At 36.2% G+C, this 20110-nt stretch overlaps 2 protein-coding genes across 4 annotated transcripts; one reads left to right on the top strand and one right to left on the bottom strand.

The window, feature by feature from the left end:
- The first annotated feature begins 1473 nt into the window (after positions 1-1473).
- On the top strand, positions 1474-5675 carry LOC122135828 (glyoxylate reductase/hydroxypyruvate reductase-like). The gene is made up of 9 exons (XM_042716127.1): positions 1474-1737; positions 2729-2859; positions 2941-3013; positions 3085-3201; positions 3282-3370; positions 3471-3575; positions 3663-3798; positions 5036-5166; positions 5247-5675. The coding sequence occupies exons 1-9, from the start codon at positions 1586-1588 to the stop codon at positions 5366-5368; spliced, it is 1056 nt and encodes a 351-aa protein (XP_042572061.1). The 5' UTR covers positions 1474-1585; the 3' UTR covers positions 5369-5675.
- Positions 5676-10600: 4925 nt separating this feature from the next.
- Positions 10601-18709, bottom strand: LOC109100828 (zinc finger and BTB domain-containing protein 5). Of its 3 annotated transcripts, none has more exons than XM_019114266.2 (3): positions 18464-18709; positions 13061-14165; positions 10601-11841 (listed from the first exon to the last, which is right to left on the bottom strand). In XM_019114266.2, the coding sequence occupies exons 2-3, from the start codon at positions 14153-14155 to the stop codon at positions 10804-10806; spliced, it is 2133 nt and encodes a 710-aa protein (XP_018969811.1). In that variant the 5' UTR covers positions 14156-14165; positions 18464-18709; the 3' UTR covers positions 10601-10803. The 3 variants fall into 3 exon arrangements, with proteins under 3 accessions (XP_018969811.1, XP_018969810.1, XP_042572060.1); XM_019114265.2 differs by having other exon boundaries at positions 18468-18708; XM_042716126.1 differs by lacking the exon at positions 18464-18709 and adding an exon at positions 17060-17133.
- Positions 18710-20110: the final 1401 nt, after the last annotated feature.

The following is a 20110-nucleotide window of genomic DNA, read 5'->3' as shown; positions in this document are numbered from 1 at the left end:
ATGGTGCATTATCCTGCTGGAAGTAGCCATCAGAAGATGGGGTACACTGTAGTCATAAAGGGATGGACATGGTCAGAAACAATACTCAGGTAGGCTGTGGCGTTTAAACGATGCTTAATCGGTTCTAAAGTGTGCCAAGAAAATATCCCTCACACCGTTACACCACCACCACCACCAGCCTGGAACCGTTGCGACAAGGCAGGATGGATCCATGCCTTTCATGTTCTTTACGCCAAAGTCTGACCCTACCATCTGAATGTCGCAGCAGAAATTGAAACTCATCAGACAAGCCAAAATTTTTACAATCTTCTGTTGTCCAATGTTGGTGAGCCTGTGTGAATTGTAGCCTCCGTTTCCTGTTCTTAGCTGACAGGAGCGGCACCCGATGTAGTCTTCTGCTGCTGTAGCCCATCTGCTTCAGGATTCGACGTGTTTGGCTTATCAGAGATGGTATTCTGCATACCTTGGTTGTTACGAGTAGTTATTTGAGTTACTGTTGCCTTTCTATCATATCTAACCAGTCTGCCCATTTTCCTTTAACCTTTGACATCAACAAGGCATTTTCGTTCACACAACTGCCGCTCACTGGATATTTTCTCTTTTTCTGACCATTCTCTGTAAATCCTAGAGATGGTTTTGTGTGAAAATCCCAGTAGATCAGCAGTTTTGAAATACTCAGACCAGCCCATCTGGCACCAACAACCATTCCACGTTCAAAGTCACTTAAATCCCATTTCTTCCCCATTCTGATGCTCGGTTTGAACTTCAGAAAGTCGTCTTCACAATAAACCTTTTTTAAAAAACAAGAAATTAAATAAACGTAAGCACAAACCCAGTAGGTGTCTTTCTCCTCTGTAAAAACTGCTGTAGTCTTTTTGCAAACACTATATAGGCTAGACTTATAATCTTAGGGTTTTTAGCTGTTCTTTAATTTACTCTCTGCATCTGGTGTTTCATGAGACCATTTGGTTCAGTCAAAAAAGTGTGTGTTTGTGTCGACAAAGAGACAAACAAAAAACAGAAAACAAAACATCAAAACAAACACACACACACACACACACAAACACACACTAACACACAATTACATTTGAACAGCTTTCAAACCCTAGTCCAGCAAATATATTCAAAATCATAATCGGAAAATACACATAAATCCTTAATTCGTGTTTGTTTATTTTCTCGTTATTTTTGATGAACATTAATGTCCGCTATAGTTTTTCATATGATCTAGGATATTTGAATTGTTTTAAACTCATTAATTATTCTTTTGTGTATTTCAATATTCACTGCTTTTTTTAATACAATACTTGTAACCCTGATTAATGATTGACTGAAACAAAATCGATACGAGATACCAGAACCTGAAACACATACACTGTGTGTTGTGATTAGTTATGGTACTTTGGAATGTGAATCAAATAAACAAACAAAAAACATAGGTATCTTACATATTTGCTCTTTGGCTGTGTTGAGTGGAGAGACAGACCACCCCATTCATTTCCTCCCCCACAAACTGTCCACACATAGAACCTGCTGCCGCTTCCAGCTTCTATCAGATCCCTGCATTGATTGATACAGCTCGGTAATGTGGTGCAGTAGAACAGCGCTCGGGAGACTGCGGAGGATCGCCCCGTGTACCGTCACCGGATTTCATCGCGCAATGTCCACGTTACCGAAGGTGTATGTGACGCGCAAGGTGCCGCCGGACGGACTGGACATTCTCCGCAAATCCGGACAGTAGGTTGAAGCAGTCACCAACTAGTTTCATAAAATTTGTTCCACGGTTAATATTTGCCCTAAGTGTATTATTTGAACTTTGTTATGGCCCCAAAGTTTATAATTAGATTTCGAATACTGATAGTATTGTAGGATAAGGTTTAATTTGTTGACATTAGCCTAGTTAAAAAAAAGCGTCTGGCATTTATTAAGCTTTAATATTTAGCTATTAATAGTCTACTATTTGGATCAAAAGTTGTATCTGTTAACATATATAATGCACTCTGAGCTGACATGACTGAATGATTGTAGCTTATACTTTTATCAACTAATATTTACAAAAGTTAATAAATGTTATGAAAATATAGCATATTGTTTATTCATGTTAGTTAACGCATTAACTGGACCTTCAGTGGGATACACTTTATTTTAAGGTGTCCTTGTTACAGTGTAATTATACATTTAAGTAGCCTACTGAGTAATATTAATTAACTACATATACCATATGGTTAGGGTTAGGATTAGGGTTTGGTTTAGGGTTACTTACATGTAATTATGCATAATTTATTGTTATTAGCCTATAATAGTAATGTTACATGTATAACAAGGACAACTTAAAATAAAGTGTTTCCGAAAAGTATTACCAAAATCTCTCGGCCAAAGTAAAGGTGCTGTCACATTTAACGTTGTTTGGTAACTTTTCGCAGTCATCAGGAATTTCGCTTAATAGCTAATTTTTCTTTTCTTGTGTTCGAGTTAAAATGGGCTTTTGCTTAGTTTGTGCTTTATACCTTGCTATATACAGACAATGGACCTTGTGTCTGAAATTTTGCAGAGATTGCGGAGATTTTGCAGTGGTTTGCCATTTTAGTTTAATTTGTTTTAGGAGTTTGTTAGGCTTCTACTTTTCAGTAGTTCAGTTTATGGAGATTTAATCGAGTCAAATACATGTAAATCATTGAACTGCTTTTTTCACATCTTTCTCTCACTAATTCAACCCACACAATCCCAGGGTGCAGTTTGAGATGTGGGACTCTGATGAACCTGTGCCGCGAGTGGAGCTGCTGAAAAAGGTCAAAGGTTGTGATGGAATTCTATGTGTACTCACAGAGAAGATTGATGCACAACTATTGGAAGCTGCAGGTTAGCTTGCGATGCGTGACCAGGTTGAAACAAATCAGGACTAATGCAGTGACATACTGAATGTGTGTCTCAATAATGCAGGTCCAAATCTGAAAGTCGTCAGCACTATGTCAGTGGGCTTTGATCATCTTTCTCTGGATGAGCTCAAGAAAAGGTCAGTTGTGTGGGTAAACTTTAGATTTGAATTTCTTACAGTGTGATGATTTTGGCTTGTGTGTTTTCCAGGGGAATCCGTGTAGGATATACTCCAGATGTTCTGACTGATTGTGTGGCTGAATTGACTGTTGCCTTATTACTCGCTACATCCAGAAGACTCATTGAGGCCACACATGAGGCTAAAACGTATTAAAAATAACTATGAACACTCACATATTTGCTAACAAATCGTGCACTGATCCATACTGATTCGAACTTGTGTTTAGGGGTGGCTGGGGAACATGGAGAACTTTATGGCTATGTGGTCATGAACTTGCAAACAGCACAGTTGGCATCTTGGGACTTGGGAGGATTGGTAAGGAATGGGATGGCTTTATGACTCTATTAATTCAAGAAGTTGGGGACCATAATATGTTGCATTAAGTTAAGGTTGTAACCATGTGTGTGCTGGGCAGGTGTGGCTATCGCCGAGCGTCTCAAGCCATTTAAGGTGAAGAAATTCATCTACACAGATGTGGCGCCAAGACCAGAGCTCGCAAATATGATAGAGGCAGAATATGGTGGGAAGATCTCAGAACCTTCACAAAATTTTCATGAGAGTTGGAATTGCAGGTTAGCATACAAATGATCTATGTGTGTGTTTTTAGTCTCTTTTGATGAGGTGGCCAAGCAGTCTGATTTCCTGGCTGTATGCTGTGCTCTGACTCCAGAGACTCATGGGATCTGCAATTGGAATCTCTTCTCCAAGATGAAGAAAAACGCCATCTTCATCAACACAAGCAGGTACACACATACATTCTTTCCAGTGTTATTTTAGTATTATTTGAAGTGTTCAGATGCAAAAGCCTTGAAGTGCCGTCTTAAATTTTCTTCTAAAATTATAATTTTTCTCAGGCTCCCCTGTTTATGTTCAATTATTTCACTTCAATGGCAATGAAAAGAACTGTTACATATCAGATCTGCTAAATCTCTCTAAATGTTTAAAAAACTGCTGAAAGCTCACTTTAAGGTGGCAGCTTATGTGAGTTAAATTATATAGGAGGTTATTTGTGAATATAAGTTTGCGTGTGATGGTGTTTTGGTTGTTTGCTGTTATGTAAAGCACTGTGGGTAACCCTTGGAGTTCTTTTAGTAGTGCTATATAAATAAATAAACCAAACCAAACCAGTAAAATTACTGAACCTTCACAAAGGAGTCGGTTAAAAAATGCTAATTTTAGAAGAATTTTACACACACACACACACACACACACACACACACACACACACACACACACACACACACACACACACACATATATATATTATTGTAGTATATATTAATATAATGAAGTAGCTTTATTTTCGTATTTTCTATTTTCATGTTATTTTTAATATTTTTATCTGCTATTTAGCTTTAATGCCTTTTTATTTATTCAAATACATTTTAAACTTATTTTAGTTCAAAATTCAGTCGTCAAAGTTTTTCTTGTAATATTTCATTTTAATTTTATTATCAAAAACAATATTTTAAATAATAACAATGCTTCTTTATACATCGTTAATACATTTCAAGTGGTATTAATTAACATTAATGTATAAAACTGAGCATTACACCATTCATAAGTAGAGCTGCTCTGCTACTGTTTTGCAGCAAAATACCGCTTGAAGTTGAGCATTTGACACTTGAAGTGTAACTCATATATGCATGTTTAATACACATTACTCTCTAAGATACGTCCTTAAAAATGGGGAACAATGTACTGTGTTATGAATGAATTTTCTCTATAGATTTTTATTTTGCTTTGTATTGTGTTTTTGGGTTAAAGGAAATTCTGTAAACCTAACAGATCGTGGCAGAAAATTATAATTTTTTTCTTACAGTATATATGAAGACATATGTCACTGTTAATGTTCATGTTCATAGACTGTTTATAGCATTAACTTCAGATGAACATAACCACAGTACTGGTGTATACTAGTGGCTCTATTCCCCAAAAGGCACTTCTGTGTATAACTCTGACTGTGTTGATATTGTAAAGAGGTGGAGTGGTTAATCAGGAGGATCTGTATGAAGCCCTGTCCACCGGTCTGATTGCTGGAGCCGGGCTGGATGTCACCACACCTGAACCACTGCCCACACACCAGCCTCTTTTCACACTCAAAAACTGCGGTAAGCATGCATATCTGCATTTATTCCATTAAAGTATTTGACAGGTCTGATGTTCTGTGTGTTTATGTTTGTTTTTGCAGTGATTCTTCCCCACATTGCCAGTGCTTCATATACGACACGGAACGCCATGTCTGCTCTTGCTGCCAACAACCTGCTGGCTGGACTCAGGGGAGAACCCATGCCTAAAGAACTGAAACTATAAAACTAGACAGCTAAATAATAGTTCATATGAAAATTAAAAATCTACTTTGAGACACAAAGAGAGAATTTCTGAAAAATCTTCACATAGCTATTTTTCATAGGAGTACAGTTCATAGTGACCCCAAATGACCAAAGAAAGAGACAGATTAACTATTTACATGTTATAACCAATAAACAATAAATGGCCAATCTGTATTATTTTATCTAAAAGAATTAACTAAATAAACCATAAAATATTAAATCATTTTCAATGCCGGAAGTTAAGTTTTGGCATCACAACAATGTTTAGAATAAAAAATGGATATTCATTCTGAGTTTTGTGCTTTTAAATATTAGTGTTTATCTATTGCATTATGGCAAAAGTAATCTAAATGCAAAAATATAGAAAATTTGCATCACAATTACTAATAAAATGTTGACGGATACCAATAATTAAAAAAAACTCTAAAATTGGCTGATAATTTATGCATTGTACATGCCTACAAAAAAAATGGGTCTATAAATGTCAGAAGTACAATATAAAAGACAAATAGATGAGCAACAAATTGGACTACATGGACTATAGCTGGGTAAAAAAGAAAAAATCCAAGCATATGGGTTAAGTATATTGTTACAGATGTTTTTTTTTTTTTAGATGAACTATTTCTTTAAAAAAAAAAACACCACAACAACAATGTTGAACTCAACGTTTGTTCTCTAACATCAAAAGCCCAGTGTTTGTGAGCACACAGGCAAGGTTCACATTCTGAGATCAATGATCTACAAAGAGCAAACTCAACTAAGACCAGCAATAGCCATGCAAGTCTTTCAGTCCTTAAAGGGATACCCCACCCCAAAATGAAAATTTTGTCATTAATCACTTTCCCCCTTGTCGTTCCAAACCCGTAAAAGCTCTGTTCATCTTCGGAACACAATTTAAAATATTTTGGATGAAAACCGGAATCCTGTGACTGTCCCATAGACTGTTAAGTAAATAACAGTGTCAAGGTCCATAAAAGGTATGGAAGTCGTCGTCAGAATATTCCATCTGCATTCAGACGTGCAATCTGGGTTATATGAAGTGACAGGAACACTTTTTTTAAGTGAAGAAAACAAAAATAACAACTTTATTCAAAAATTCCAGTCTCCTCTGTGTCTCTCCATATCACCGTATGCTGCGTATGCTCTTCTGTATCATCCACGCCACAAGAATGTGCTGTTTCTACGTGTATTTAGCTTTGATTTGAAAGAAAACAGCACATCCTTGTGGCGCGGATGATATAGGAGAGCATACGTAGCATACTGTGATATGGAGAGACACAGAGGAGACTGTTGACAAAGGAATTATTGAATAAAGTTGTTATTTTTGTTTTCGGTTTACAAAAAGTGTTCCCGTCACTTCATATAACCCAGATTGCGTGTCTGATGGCAGATGGAGTATTCTTACTATGACTTTCATACCTTTTATGGACCTTGAAACTGTTATTTACTTGGCAGTCTATGGGACAGTCACAGGCCTCCTGGTTTTCATCCAAAACATCTTAAACTGTGTTCCGAAGATGAACAAAGCGACATGGGGGCAAGTGATTAATGACAAAATTGCACTCAAAAACAAAAACACACAATATAAAGGTGCTGTATGTAGGATTGACACCGAGTGGTTGAACTAGGTATTGCAGTCCAAATTCAAAATATTGGAGAGGGTTTTTTCACCCAGCACCCCCTCCTCAGACTTGACGCACACGCAGGTTGCCAGATTGACGACACAAACAAGAATGAGCACACTTGACGATGAATGAAATAAAATATGCTGTTTTTCGTCAACTGACAACCCAGGGTGCTGAAATACAATAGGGTAAACTGGCAGTGGGTGGGTTTCACAAACCAAAACAAATTATGACATTCCAGCCTGGAACGCACATTTTCAAAGGAGAATAACTGACTGTAGCATTGTTTTTGTTAACTTAGCATGTTTATTAAATATCAGCAAACATATTATGATATTTTTATGCTTTAGTAGAATCAAATTCTTACATACAGCACCTTTAAATACGTTGCCAGTTTAGAACTTTTAAGTCATCCGTTTTCAAAAAAAGACACCTTTAATGAAAAGACAGACTAAATGTATAGCATTCTTCATGATTTTATTCACTTAATTCTTTTTTTTTTAAACCAGTAGAAAAAAATGAGTGCTCTAACAATGTGCAGTTAATAGCCATTACATAGACTCACATTAATTCCTTCACTTTTGGCATTTCTAGATCTAAGAGTTGTAGTACAAAAAATATAATAATAATAAATCACATAAGGCAGTTGTTTCACTTCCACTGTGATTCAGGTCATTTAAAGAAAAAGTCCTGTATGATTAGTTACATTTAACACATATGATATGTACAAACATTTAAGGTCAACTGTTGCTTGACAATTGATGTGTAAATTCAAACACGTTTTGGACATCCCCAGTATATTTAGTTGATTATACTAGGAATGCTGTAACAGAACTGTTTCATAAACACTCACGTTTCAACATTCCAAGTTTCAATTCAAACCACTCAGGCACAGGCATGTAATCATACATTCTTAATGAATAATTGGAAGGAAAAAAATATTAACAAAATACAATAATTTAGACTTAAATCTCTCCATTTTATTTTAAATTTAGTCTTATTTAGTATTTAATGAGGGGTTAGCTGATGATTTTTCATATTCAGAATCTTTGAGTCCATCCAATCAAACAGGTGCAATATTTACCACAAAGGAAAAAACATTACTACAGTTAAATAAAAGATGGCATAAATAAAATGCTAAGTTCAGCATTAACAGCTTATTTACAGGTTGGAATGTGTTTAATGAAGCAGCTTCTAAATTTTAACAATTATACTTAGTTTGAGTATTTAAGGACTCCTCTCAGTACAGCACCAAACACATCACAGAAGACAAGACTCCTCACAAACTACTAAGACAAGACTGTTATAATACCCCTAACAGTATCCATAAACAACCACTAATACACAAAGACTGAACATCTATTTTCATTTAAAGCAGGTTCTATTTGATTAGCATGTATTACTACACAAACCCTAAAACATTAAAGCCTAAAAGACTGAAGGTGCAAATTTTACATAATGGTTTTCTCTCTGTGCACTGGAAGGTCAAAGGAGACATGAATGCAACAGCCTTTTTTAAAGTGACAACCTCATCACCAATAGTTTCCATTAAAATTCGTCAACATTAATTTAATCAGTAAGCACGTTCTTTAGGAAATGCTTATATGGAAAATGCGTACCCATAAACACTATAGTCTAACATTCTCTCAGTGCTGATATCAATTTCAGCCACAGGGGCATCAACAGAAGCAAAACAGAGGACGGTCTCATGATGTCAGGCTTAATGTCCATTTATGCAGTGCTCGGTGCATGATTTCTATCTGCCTTTGTCAATGTACTGTAAGAAATCCGAATACAACAGAAACAGGCACAAATACACAGTGCTTTAGTAAAATTGTTCCTTACAATTACCTCTTCTGTGCAAAGGAAACATATTTTATGTCTTACCGCATTCATATTTTCAAGAATACAACATAATGATTACTGTCCATAGGAAACAAGAATCATTTTGTGTTAATCGACAGTGAAGAAACGAAGTGTTTATTAGTTTAGGGAAATATAGGCAACAAGGTAAACTCTGCTCATATTTCCTCATATGGTCAAAAGATTTGTCTTATAATAGAAATCATTTTATTTGACCTTGTAACAGTAAAAGTGTAACAGTAGTGACCGTGGAAGGTTATTCATCTACATATCTGCAGTGTTTCAAAACCTAGTAAGCTGACAGCCTGCCCTAGACAGTATTTCAAGACATCATAGTCATTATCTTGATGTGAAGACTGAACCACAAGGAAATTTTTGGTTCTGGCCAAATTCAAAAGCAGCATCACATGTATCCCACACAATGAATGTAATACTAGAAAAACTCTGCAGGGCTGTGGCCATCCAGGAACTTTTGCACCCCTACTTTAGATAAACCAAGAAGGTGCACTCATAACTATAAATGGGAGAAAGTGCAATGCAAAATATGGTGGAATAATTCCCACCTTCTAAATAAAATCTCCGGCTGCCATAGAGGCAGTCAGATATATAAGCTTTTTGAGTATAACAAAAACATTTATGGGACAGCTAATGTCAGACTTGGTTGACGATTTGAAATATGTTATGTGGAAAGTTTTTGAAATGTCAGGTTTTCTCAATTCAAGTAAATAGCACTTGCCCAAAAATATTGCTGAACGTAGACTTTCCTTGAAATGGACACTAAGTCAAATTCTTTTAGAATTAATTAAGTTATACAGGGCCTCTAAAAGGGGACAAAATGAGATGGGAGGAACAATTATATTTCAAAGCATTAACCATTTACTTTTGAGTTCTCCCTAAAAACTAAAAAATTATCAAGCTCACATCAAAACTTAAAATCACCAAGATACAAAACCAAAAACAAATAATATATAAAAAAAAAAAAAAAATTGACAAAATTAAGGCAAAAGTTTTACTAAATAATAAAAAATTATTATTATTTCTACTAGAAAAAAAAAAAAACAACCAAACACACACCTTCCATACAGATCCAACAATATGATTCATCAATTTATAACTAAGGATGCTGCCTATATAGACTGTAAACAGTCAGGCAGGCAGCTCACGTAGTTTTGTAACTTAAACCACTGGAGCCCTGGAGTCAAATGCTTCTCAACCTTTTTGACTCCAGGACTCCACTTAAGCTTGAGACAATATTCAAAGTTGATATGCACGTCTATCATAATAAAGTCAAAAATATGATGTCAGTTTGTGATTCTTCAAATGTTAAAAATTTTAATAAAGATTATGTTAATATAACAAAAATGAATAATTTTAAGACTTTTTGGGATTCTCCTGGAAGTTTGCGTGCACTGGCCTAAAGGTGCACCTAAATGAAAGATGATGCTTCAGTTCAGAATATACAGACAACTTCAGACGCTAAAATACATCAACAGTACACAGCTGATAATACAATTCTGACTTCCACAGCAAGCTTCTATCATCAGGACACAGGGTTGAGCTACTAAGGTTCTGTTTGACATCCACTTCAAACCCTTAAAAAAAACCCACAGTGAAACTTAAAGAGACAGTCCATCCAAAAATGAAAATTCTGTTATCACTTACTTACCCTCATGTTCCAAACCTGTATGACTTTCTGAAAATTCAATTGCAAAAAATTTACACAGGTTTGGAACATTTCTGTGTGAACTATCTCTGGAATTTGTACCATTGATGGCATGTTAATTGGAAGCATGTTAACAACATACTACATCCATGAAACACCTAAAAAAAGTTAGTATACCTATTATAATGGTGGATGTGAGATTACAGTGTACAGATCTGCCCTCTCCCTGTATGGTGCCTTTGGAGTGCCTGCGGTTGTGCTGAACTAGAGCAGGGCATTAGACATATCACTGCTCTGCCATCGTAAGCAGGTTGTTTTCGAGTGCTTGTACAAGTGACTGGACTGACTAAAGCGTTTGCCGCATTTCAGACAGGCGTACGGGCGCTCTCCCGTATGAACTCGGATGTGTTTCTTGCAGTCCGTCAGAGTGAGGAACGTCTTACAGCAGATCTTGCAGGCATACTTCCTGGCGCCTTCAACCACTAGCACGTTGTGCTCGGACAGTGCCTTCTTACATTTTGACAGAACATCTGCAGAGGCTCTTGTCAACTGGGGTAGCGGGTTCAAGTTGGAGCTGCCAACATTTTGACCTACAGTAACAGAACTGTCCATTAAGTTCACTCCATTAAGAAGCACTGAGGAGGAAGAGGACGAGGAGGCAGCATCAAGCTGTTGAGGGCTGTCTGTAAGTGTTGAAGCACCCCCTGGTGGAACTTTGGGAGCGATGCGCCGGTATGCTTGGTACGCTCCGGCGCCACCCCTGGATGAACGAGGGAAAGTCTGTAATCCCAAAATGTTTCGCTGGAACTCTAGTGCAAGCTGGTCCACTGATCCACCACGGGACGCTGCTAATGAAGAGGATGATGCTATTCCATCATGCAGTGGCCGCAGAAGAAGGGACTCTGGCTGCAGGTCAGAGCAGACCTGTGCTTCGCCTGGAAGGAGCTGCAGAGAGGAAGATGAAGTGTTGATGGAATCGGCTGGGAGGAAGAAGCGAGCAGAATCGTGGTCTGCTTGAAACTCTCCGGTTGTAGTGTTGGGAACATTGTCAACACTGTTAGCATGGTTAGATGATGTCCCTCTGCCAGCAAAGGCCTTCGCACTGAGGAAACTGGAGATGTGCAGTCCAGAGGAGGACTCTAGAGCATCACTGCAGGAGAGCTCCTCTCCTCTTCCTCTGTCTTCTGCTGCTCCTAACCCCTTGTTTCCTTTAATCAGCAGCGCAGAGCTGGGCTGCGGATCGGAGTAGCTGCGCTCACTGCCCTCAGGACTCAATTCCAGCTTTTCTCCAACTGGCTCCACCTGTGGAAACATCATACTAATTATTTAGTCCCTTTAATGCAAGTCAGTTGTTGGACATCTTGGTAACACCCCAGGCAACTATTTTCTCTTTTTTTGCCTTTAGGACAGTGTAGATAATAAAGAGCAAATGAAGTAGGAGAGATATATGGGGGGCAGCACCGGGAAAGGTCCTCGAGTCAGGGTTTGAAATCGGGACTGCAATGGCGCTTCATGTTGGTGCACTGCCCACAAGGCTATCGTCACCGACCAGGCAACTATTTTCTACATAGGCAATATGCATAAGCATGGCAACATATTTTGATCCAGAAATAAAATGAAACCACAAACCTATTGTAAATTTTGCTTCTCGTTAAAAAAGTAAAGAAAATAATCTAGCAAGTATATAACAAATCTAGAAAAATTGTATCACAAGTTTTGCTTCTTTTATTTTAAAAAAGAAGAAAAGAAATCTGACAAATATATTGTAACATTCTTGCGCTTTTGTTTGGGCTTTTTTTTTTTAAAGAGCCCTCTTATGCTGCATGTTGATCAAAAATAGTCAAAAGTAGAAATATTGTGAAATATTATTACATCATTTTTCTAATTTAAAATATATTTTTATTCTAATAAATGTAAATTCACTCTGTATGTTGATTTGGTGCTCAAGAAACATTTTTTATCAATGTCGAAATCAGGATTTTTTTTGTTTATTTTTATTGTATATTTAAAAAAATTTAAATATATATATTTTTGTAACAATGTAAAGGTCTTTACTCCACCAATGTCACAACAATCAAATTCAAACAATCTAAATAACAATTTCTACAAATATATATATTTTTGTAACAATGTAAAGGTCTTTACTCCACCAATGTCACAACTTTCACTTTTGATCAATTTAATGCACACTTGCTGCATATTCATTTCTATCAAGAAGAAAAATCCTACCGGTGGTGCTGTACTTTTTTCATGAACAATATATATAAAAAATGTAAATTAATAATGATGAATAATGAAACTAGATCTTAACTGACTTGACATCATGACAGCACTGCCTCTTGGAAATGGATATAAATTGGCTACTAATTTTCTAGATTTGAAAGGCATGCAGTGTGTTTCAAAGGGCAAAATACTTACCTGGGACAAACTGGTGAAACACAAATCAGTTAGTGTTAGGTAACAAAACAGTAACAAAATACATTGGTTACAGTCCCACTAGCTCATTATCAAAAACAATTACCTGGTCACTCCCTTCTGCCTGAGACGTAACATCGCTAGTCTCATCAACAGCCTCCGGTGAACTCAGTGGCTCACTCTTCACCACGACCTGCATGTGCTGCTGCTGCTCCTCTTCTTCCTCACCTCCGTTCTTTATCTTCATCCCCTCAGCATGGTGACGGCTCGCATCTGGGTACTCCTCTTTGCATGGCAGCAGCAACGTTTTTTCCGGTCCTGCTCCCCTTCCTCCATCTGACTGACTGGGAAGCTGCATGTCTTCATGGGTCAGTCCCCGTCGGTACTCATCTTGCTCTAGTAAACCTCCATCATCCCCTGGAATGACCCCAGCAACGACCTCATCCACCATTTTACTATGGGAATCTGGAGACAGAAGCCCCTCTCCACCCTCTCGCCCCCCCGATTCCCCCACAATCCCCTCCACCTGCGTGGAGAGACGTGGCCTCCCCCGTTCTGAAGCGATCAGGGACAAGGGCTGTTTGCGCTTCAGGAAACGGCGTGCCGTGTGAGAACCGTGCTGATCCACCAATCCGCCTCCGCACGCTGAACCCGTTCTCCTCCCGGTCCCTGTTCCCCCGTCTTCAGCGCCACTCAGGGCAGAACTGACCAGGCTCAGGCCGAGCTGTTGAAGCAGGAATGAACGCTGGAGATGAGAGTTCGCAGCCGCTGCTGCTTGTTGCTGCTCAGCGTGATGCTGACCACTGCGGTCAGCCGGAGGAGACATGGGTAGAGTACGAGTTGTAAGGTAGTGCTTACAGGCTTTCACAACGGCATTTAGATGCAGATGAGAAGCCGCCAGCAAGACATCCATCACGTTACTCTCTCCTAGCATCAGCGTGGACGTGTACATCATGTCCATGAGTGCAGCAAACGCTTCAGCTGTCACCACTTCTGAGTCCAGGTGGATCATCCTTGTACTGGCGTCTCCCTCAGCAGCAGTAAACAGGGCTCGGAAATGCGTACTGCAGGCAGACAGCACGGCACGGTGGGCTTTGAAATGACGACTACCAACCATGATCACGCAGTCGCAAAGCTGTCCATGCAGCCGCTGGTAGTTCAGCTGCTGGAAGATCTGCTCAAAATGCCCAGGGAAATCCATGACCTGAGAACTGATGAATAATAGATAGAGAAGACGAGGAACTATTTAATGCTCAATAAAGATTGCACATAATTCAGCCACACTGTGTATACAGAATCAGACTTGTGAGTACTGACCTCAGTCAGGGTAGCACCACATTTAATTTTTGACAGGAATGAAAACAAGGCTGTGTGTTAAATGGACTGTTTAATAGAGTGGTGGAACTGTGACATTACTTTGTAGATAAAAACCCGGAAGCGAGTTAGCATTTTAGCACTTACGGTTCCATCGTCCCAGAGTCAATGGGTTTTTTGAATGGGAGTTTGATTAAACCCCCTAAAATAAGGTCAGTGGTCCACACAAGCTCAAGATAATTTAACTTTTTATTCTACAACATAAAACACACCAGTTGCACCCACTCGTGTGTTTTTTTTTCTGTTACGTTTCTTAAAAAAAGACAGTTGCTAACAAGTTGCTAAATGGGACTACAGCACTGATCTATATATGACTATATCTATATATATTATAGATCAGTGGACTACAGACGTTGTCGGAGACATTAAACGTCATCACGCCGAATAGTTTATCAATTTATAGTATTTTCCAACTGTAGTATAATTTGTTGTACAATTAATTGTAGAATAACCAATTAATAGTTCCCCGCATTTTATATTGTTATACCCTAACAAAATGATAGCTGAAATATGGTACTTTATTCACTAAAATAAATGTAATCTTTATCATATCCAAGAACTCACTCACTCTCCCTTTAATTAATAGATTAAATGCACAATAATTTTAACGAATACTACATGGATACACGTTTTTAATTAAAATATTCATATTACTCAAGGATTTATTGACTTTTAATGGTCCATAAAAACATTACCATGATAACAATCGTTTCCAGCTAAAAAACATATGTACAGTCTACAGTAAATCAATACATTATAATGGGACTACCTTATTATCAACTTAAAAAACAACGTACGATTTCATAACATGTCTGGTATTTTGTTTTATTTTTGTTTTATAACAGTGGTGGCTATTGCCAATTTAATGGTAGTAACCACTGATCTATATATGACTATGTTCTATATTATAGATCAGTGGCAGTAACAATAAATGTAGAGCGGAAGCACTGGTTACCATGGAGAATTCTGTACGTGGTAAACATAGACATATAAATACCTAGACGCCTCATTGGCCGCTTTGAGCCATTGCTGCGATACGTCAACGCATCCCCCATTTTTGTGAGGGCAAGACTGCCTTAAAAATAAATGGAAGTTAACGGGGGAGCTGCAGTTTTTTCTGAATAAAAACACGATAACGTTCACATTTATCAACCGATTTCAGAGGTTTGTGATCTACGTGCAGTTAAAAAAAAAACTTTGCCTCCAGTTATTTAGTTAGGTTTGGAAAATTATTAATTTTCGTAAGAAATTGTGAACGCTCACACTTCTCACTTGTTGATTTCGTTGATTTTTTTCGGTTTACAATTCTAATGTTAATGTAGTATAACTGTGACATGTACATGTAATTTGAATGTATATTAAATAAAATAAGTTGTTTTATTGCTTTCTCTGTGTTCAACCCCAACATTTTAGCTTTTCTTGTGCTTCAGGTCAGAACCTGTTTTTATACAGTCTGTGGTCAGAACACAGCTCATTCACTTGGGAAAAAAATCGAAAAAACACTTATAATTTACCATCATTGAGAAAATTGAATACAACCAGCGAATACAAATCAAAAAGTAATACACTGGTAGTTTACTTTTTATTTTGATAGCACTCTATACAGATAAACTCAGCAACAAACAATAACAAATGCAACTGATAAGCCTTTATGGATCCAGTGAAACTTATTTAATTTACAGTGGTAAAATATTATTCACTTATACAGCGCACAGTAAAAATATAGTAAAAGTGATATGTAATATAAAAATATATATGTTGTACAACTTATAGTAAAGTGAATAATATAAAAAGCGAGTACAACAGTACAATAACATAAGTGATATAATAGATTTATAATAGTACAAATTATATGTATAATAACATAATAAATTAATAACAATAGATGAATAATAGCAAGAAGAATATGTAATATCAAGGGTGGAATACAGAATAGACAAAAATGAATAAATTAATAGTAAATTATAAAGTAAAATAAACAATCGTGAAATGTAGTTGTATAATAGTATTTGTGTAATAATTATTAAACAAATTAAGACACAACACAAAAAAATGTGGACGTGAATTCCAAATTGTGTTTAATTAATGATCTCCTCAAGTATAATATATACATGTACACACACACACACACACACACACACACACACACACACATATATATATATATAAAATACAAAATGGTGGTTTAGTTGTGATGACAAAACCTGACTAATAAAGACTAATTCTACACTGCTTCCCTCAAGATTTTCCTATATTTTATTCAACTAATGAGTAAAATAATGTAAACAACTTGACGATGCTTGACATTTTGTTCTACAATGCAAATTACACACACCCATGCAGAAAACACAAATTTTGAAACAGTTGTTTATTTTTCCATATATATTAATACATGTATGTTTGGGGTGTGAGTGTGTGCAGTTTACGTTGTATAACAAAATATCAAAGTATAGTTATATTTAACACAGACCAGAAATTAATAATCATTATTACAACATCAAGGGCAATAATAAACAATGATTTTGTCATGATATTGCAGCTGGACTCACTATGAGTTCCTGTGTTATTCATTTCTAGGGTATTTAAATTATGCAGTTTTTGTGTAAATACACATACTGTACATAATCAGCATTAAACAGCCTGTGTAAATAATTTTAAATGCAGTCTATAGTATTGTGATTGACTGATGAAACTGGTTATATTTAAATAATAATAATTAATAATTCCTTACATTTATATAGTGCTTTTCTGGGCACTCAAAGAGCTTTACATAGAAGCGGGAATCTCCTCGTCCACCACCAGTGTGCAGCATCCACCTCCCATAAACAACAAAAAAAAAAGGCAGAAAACATTTAATAAGGTAATTATATTGTTATAAAAATTACCCTTACAAAGATAAAAAAAAATAAAAATAAAAAAAAATGCTCCCGGAAGTCTGTTCCGGGAAGAGAGAGAGAGTGGTTTGAATATGACCAGGGCCAGTCTGGCCATTCATTCAGGACTATTCTGGGTTTTTAATTAGTACCAATATAACATTAGGCTGTGGAAGTATAGTCTTTCTCTCTTGGAAATGCAGAGAACAGCTTTCTTCAGCTTTCCATAAGACTTTCCTTGTCCTGTTTGCAAAAAAAAAATATATATATATATATATATATATATATATATATATATATATTATGATAGTTTTGTGATAAGCTATGAAATCATTATTATCAAGTGATGATAAATAAATAACGTTAGAGAAATTAAAGAGAGATGCTTTAGCTCCTTCACTAATCCTGGCAGTCTGAGATTTGTCAAAGTGCTCACTGTACATCTTGTGCTTATAACACAGTTTAGTTTATGATATAAACTACAATATAAGTTAAAAACTTAATAAGAGTTCATTTAAACTTTGATTTCTTATAAAGTCTCAGCTTTCACAGCTAACTAGCGATATCGCTGGATATTAATAGTCTGACACTGGTGGCTAATTAAGCTGTCAACTTAAAGCTAAAAATTACCAAAAAAACATCCAGAAACAACTGTTGAGTCTTACCTGTGAAAGATAATACCCCGAGATCCTTTTTTAATTATTGTGCGATGGTTTGTAGATGCCCAAGCTGCCGACGAATAAGGTATGTTTTCCTCTGTCCCGATATGAGAGTAATGGAGAGTTGCCCGCTCCAATATGGCGGCGACGTTGACGTGCGGTCGAGCGGCCAATGAGGCGTCTAGCTATTTATATGTCAATCCTGGTAAAGTTATCTGCACATCGTTGACCATCAGCAGCAGTTTTGGTAAAACTAAACCTGAGAGGACAGCAAAACATTTGCTTCAAAACTCTAGTCTGACGCTAATATATAATTTACATTATTTTAAACACAAAGCATTAGTTAGCAGCGCCATAAATCCGCTTTTGCTGCAAATAAGACAAAGAACGACTATTATGTAAAGCTTGTATGGGTGTCATAATAACCTACATTGTATGGCTTTACAATAACAACAAGAAAACGAAATATGTGTGCATTTGAGTGTAAACTGATAGCAACTCGTTAATAAAACGAGTAACGTTAATAAATGAAACAAGTAGTTGTGTTGGCTACTGTTAACGTTAGCTGCTAGCTCAGTTATTTCACAGAGTCCTGAAACACACCTACTTTTTCTCAATCGTCTCTCAGTCGTCCTCAGAGAGCCCGGTGTAGTCTTCTGATACCATCCAGAAACACATGCAACATCTGTCCATGACAGTTAGGCATTGGCCTTTGGAGCTCGACACACAGTACAATAGAGACGGTCACGCGAGACAGCATCAGCTGCCCAGGCGCGTCTCCAAATCTGGAAGCATTGTGAACACGAATCCCAGTCCGCCACCTACTGGACTGGAGAGTCATGAATAACGGGATAGAACTCCGTCTGCTGCGGTGGAACACAAAAGATCTCTCTCTATCTTTTTTATTAATATGGTTAACTTACATTACATGGACAAACGACAAACACCTACCCAAATACCAAATAACTACATACAAAATACAAAAAAAAAACAAACTCATTCAGAATTAAAAATGACATATAAGTTTAATTATTATTAGAATATTAGTATATTAGTAGTAGTAGTAGTAGGCCTATGCAATTACTACAAGAATTAGTACAAACATACACATCTCACAACAAACAGGCCTATATGAAAACACAAACAATAATTAATTAGAAAAATACTTTTAATATTAGTCTAAACTACTGAAGTATCAAAAGAACAGGTATGTTTTAAAAACATCTGATAGCTGAATGGGTTGCTTGTGTCTGTAAACAAAAAAAAAAACAAAAAAAAAAAACAATATACTCCATTTCAATATCATATCATTTCATCACAACACTACACCACATCAATATAAAAATAGAAATATCATCTTGTGCCTAATTAATAATTAATCATACACTCATATAGGCCTAATTGTAATTCCAAATACTGACATTATTTATAAATGATGCTGAAATGTTATACTTTTGTATCTAATAAAAAGCTAATCTTTCCATTAGGATCATATATAGGTTATGACAAAAATCATATAGGTATCACTATATTTCTGACACAAAGAAATATAAACTAATATTCAGTTCATGACCATTTTGCTTTATGATCAAAGAAATATAAATATCACTATATTTCTGACACAAAGAAATATAAACTAATATAAATATAACTACAAATAATGAAGGAAGAATTTTTAATACCCCTCACAAAAAGTACTACTCTTAATATTTATTTACATGAGTCTCTTGTTCATGTTCAGAACCCCAAGGAAACACCATTGGTACTTTGTTGTATGTGAAATACACAATGTAAAGTATTCTAAAAACATGGCACACAAGTTAAAAGTTAAACTTAAAAAAAAAAAAGTTTGTTTGCCTTCCATTACCCTGCATCTGACATTTTAAATGCAAAACCTTGTGCCTGATTTTACCAGTAGTTTTTTGTGCTTCTGTCTGTTTGTATTTTATTTCGTGTATATGGTTTTAAATAATAATTTGGAACAGGTGGTTTGTCAAATTTGTTAGTCACAAATCATTTACTTTTCATATTAATCTGTTTTAATAATATATATTAAAAAAATTTTTTCTTTACATAATCTCCTCAAATTATTGCTTGCCATAACAACCAAAAACTTTATTTAATGCCACCAAAAAAAAACATAATCAAATAAAAACAAAAAAGAATTAACTAAAAAAAAATTATCAATTTTCTCTTTAAAATTTAGTAAAGTCAACATTTATACTCAAGTAGAAGTTTCCAGAAACTATT

Source organism: Cyprinus carpio, chromosome B1 (genome assembly GCF_018340385.1).
Source record: "Cyprinus carpio isolate SPL01 chromosome B1, ASM1834038v1, whole genome shotgun sequence".
Lineage (NCBI taxonomy): Eukaryota > Metazoa > Chordata > Actinopteri > Cypriniformes > Cyprinidae > Cyprinus > Cyprinus carpio.
Note: the sequence above shows the minus strand (reverse complement) of the source record. Positions and strands in the feature narration are given on the sequence as shown.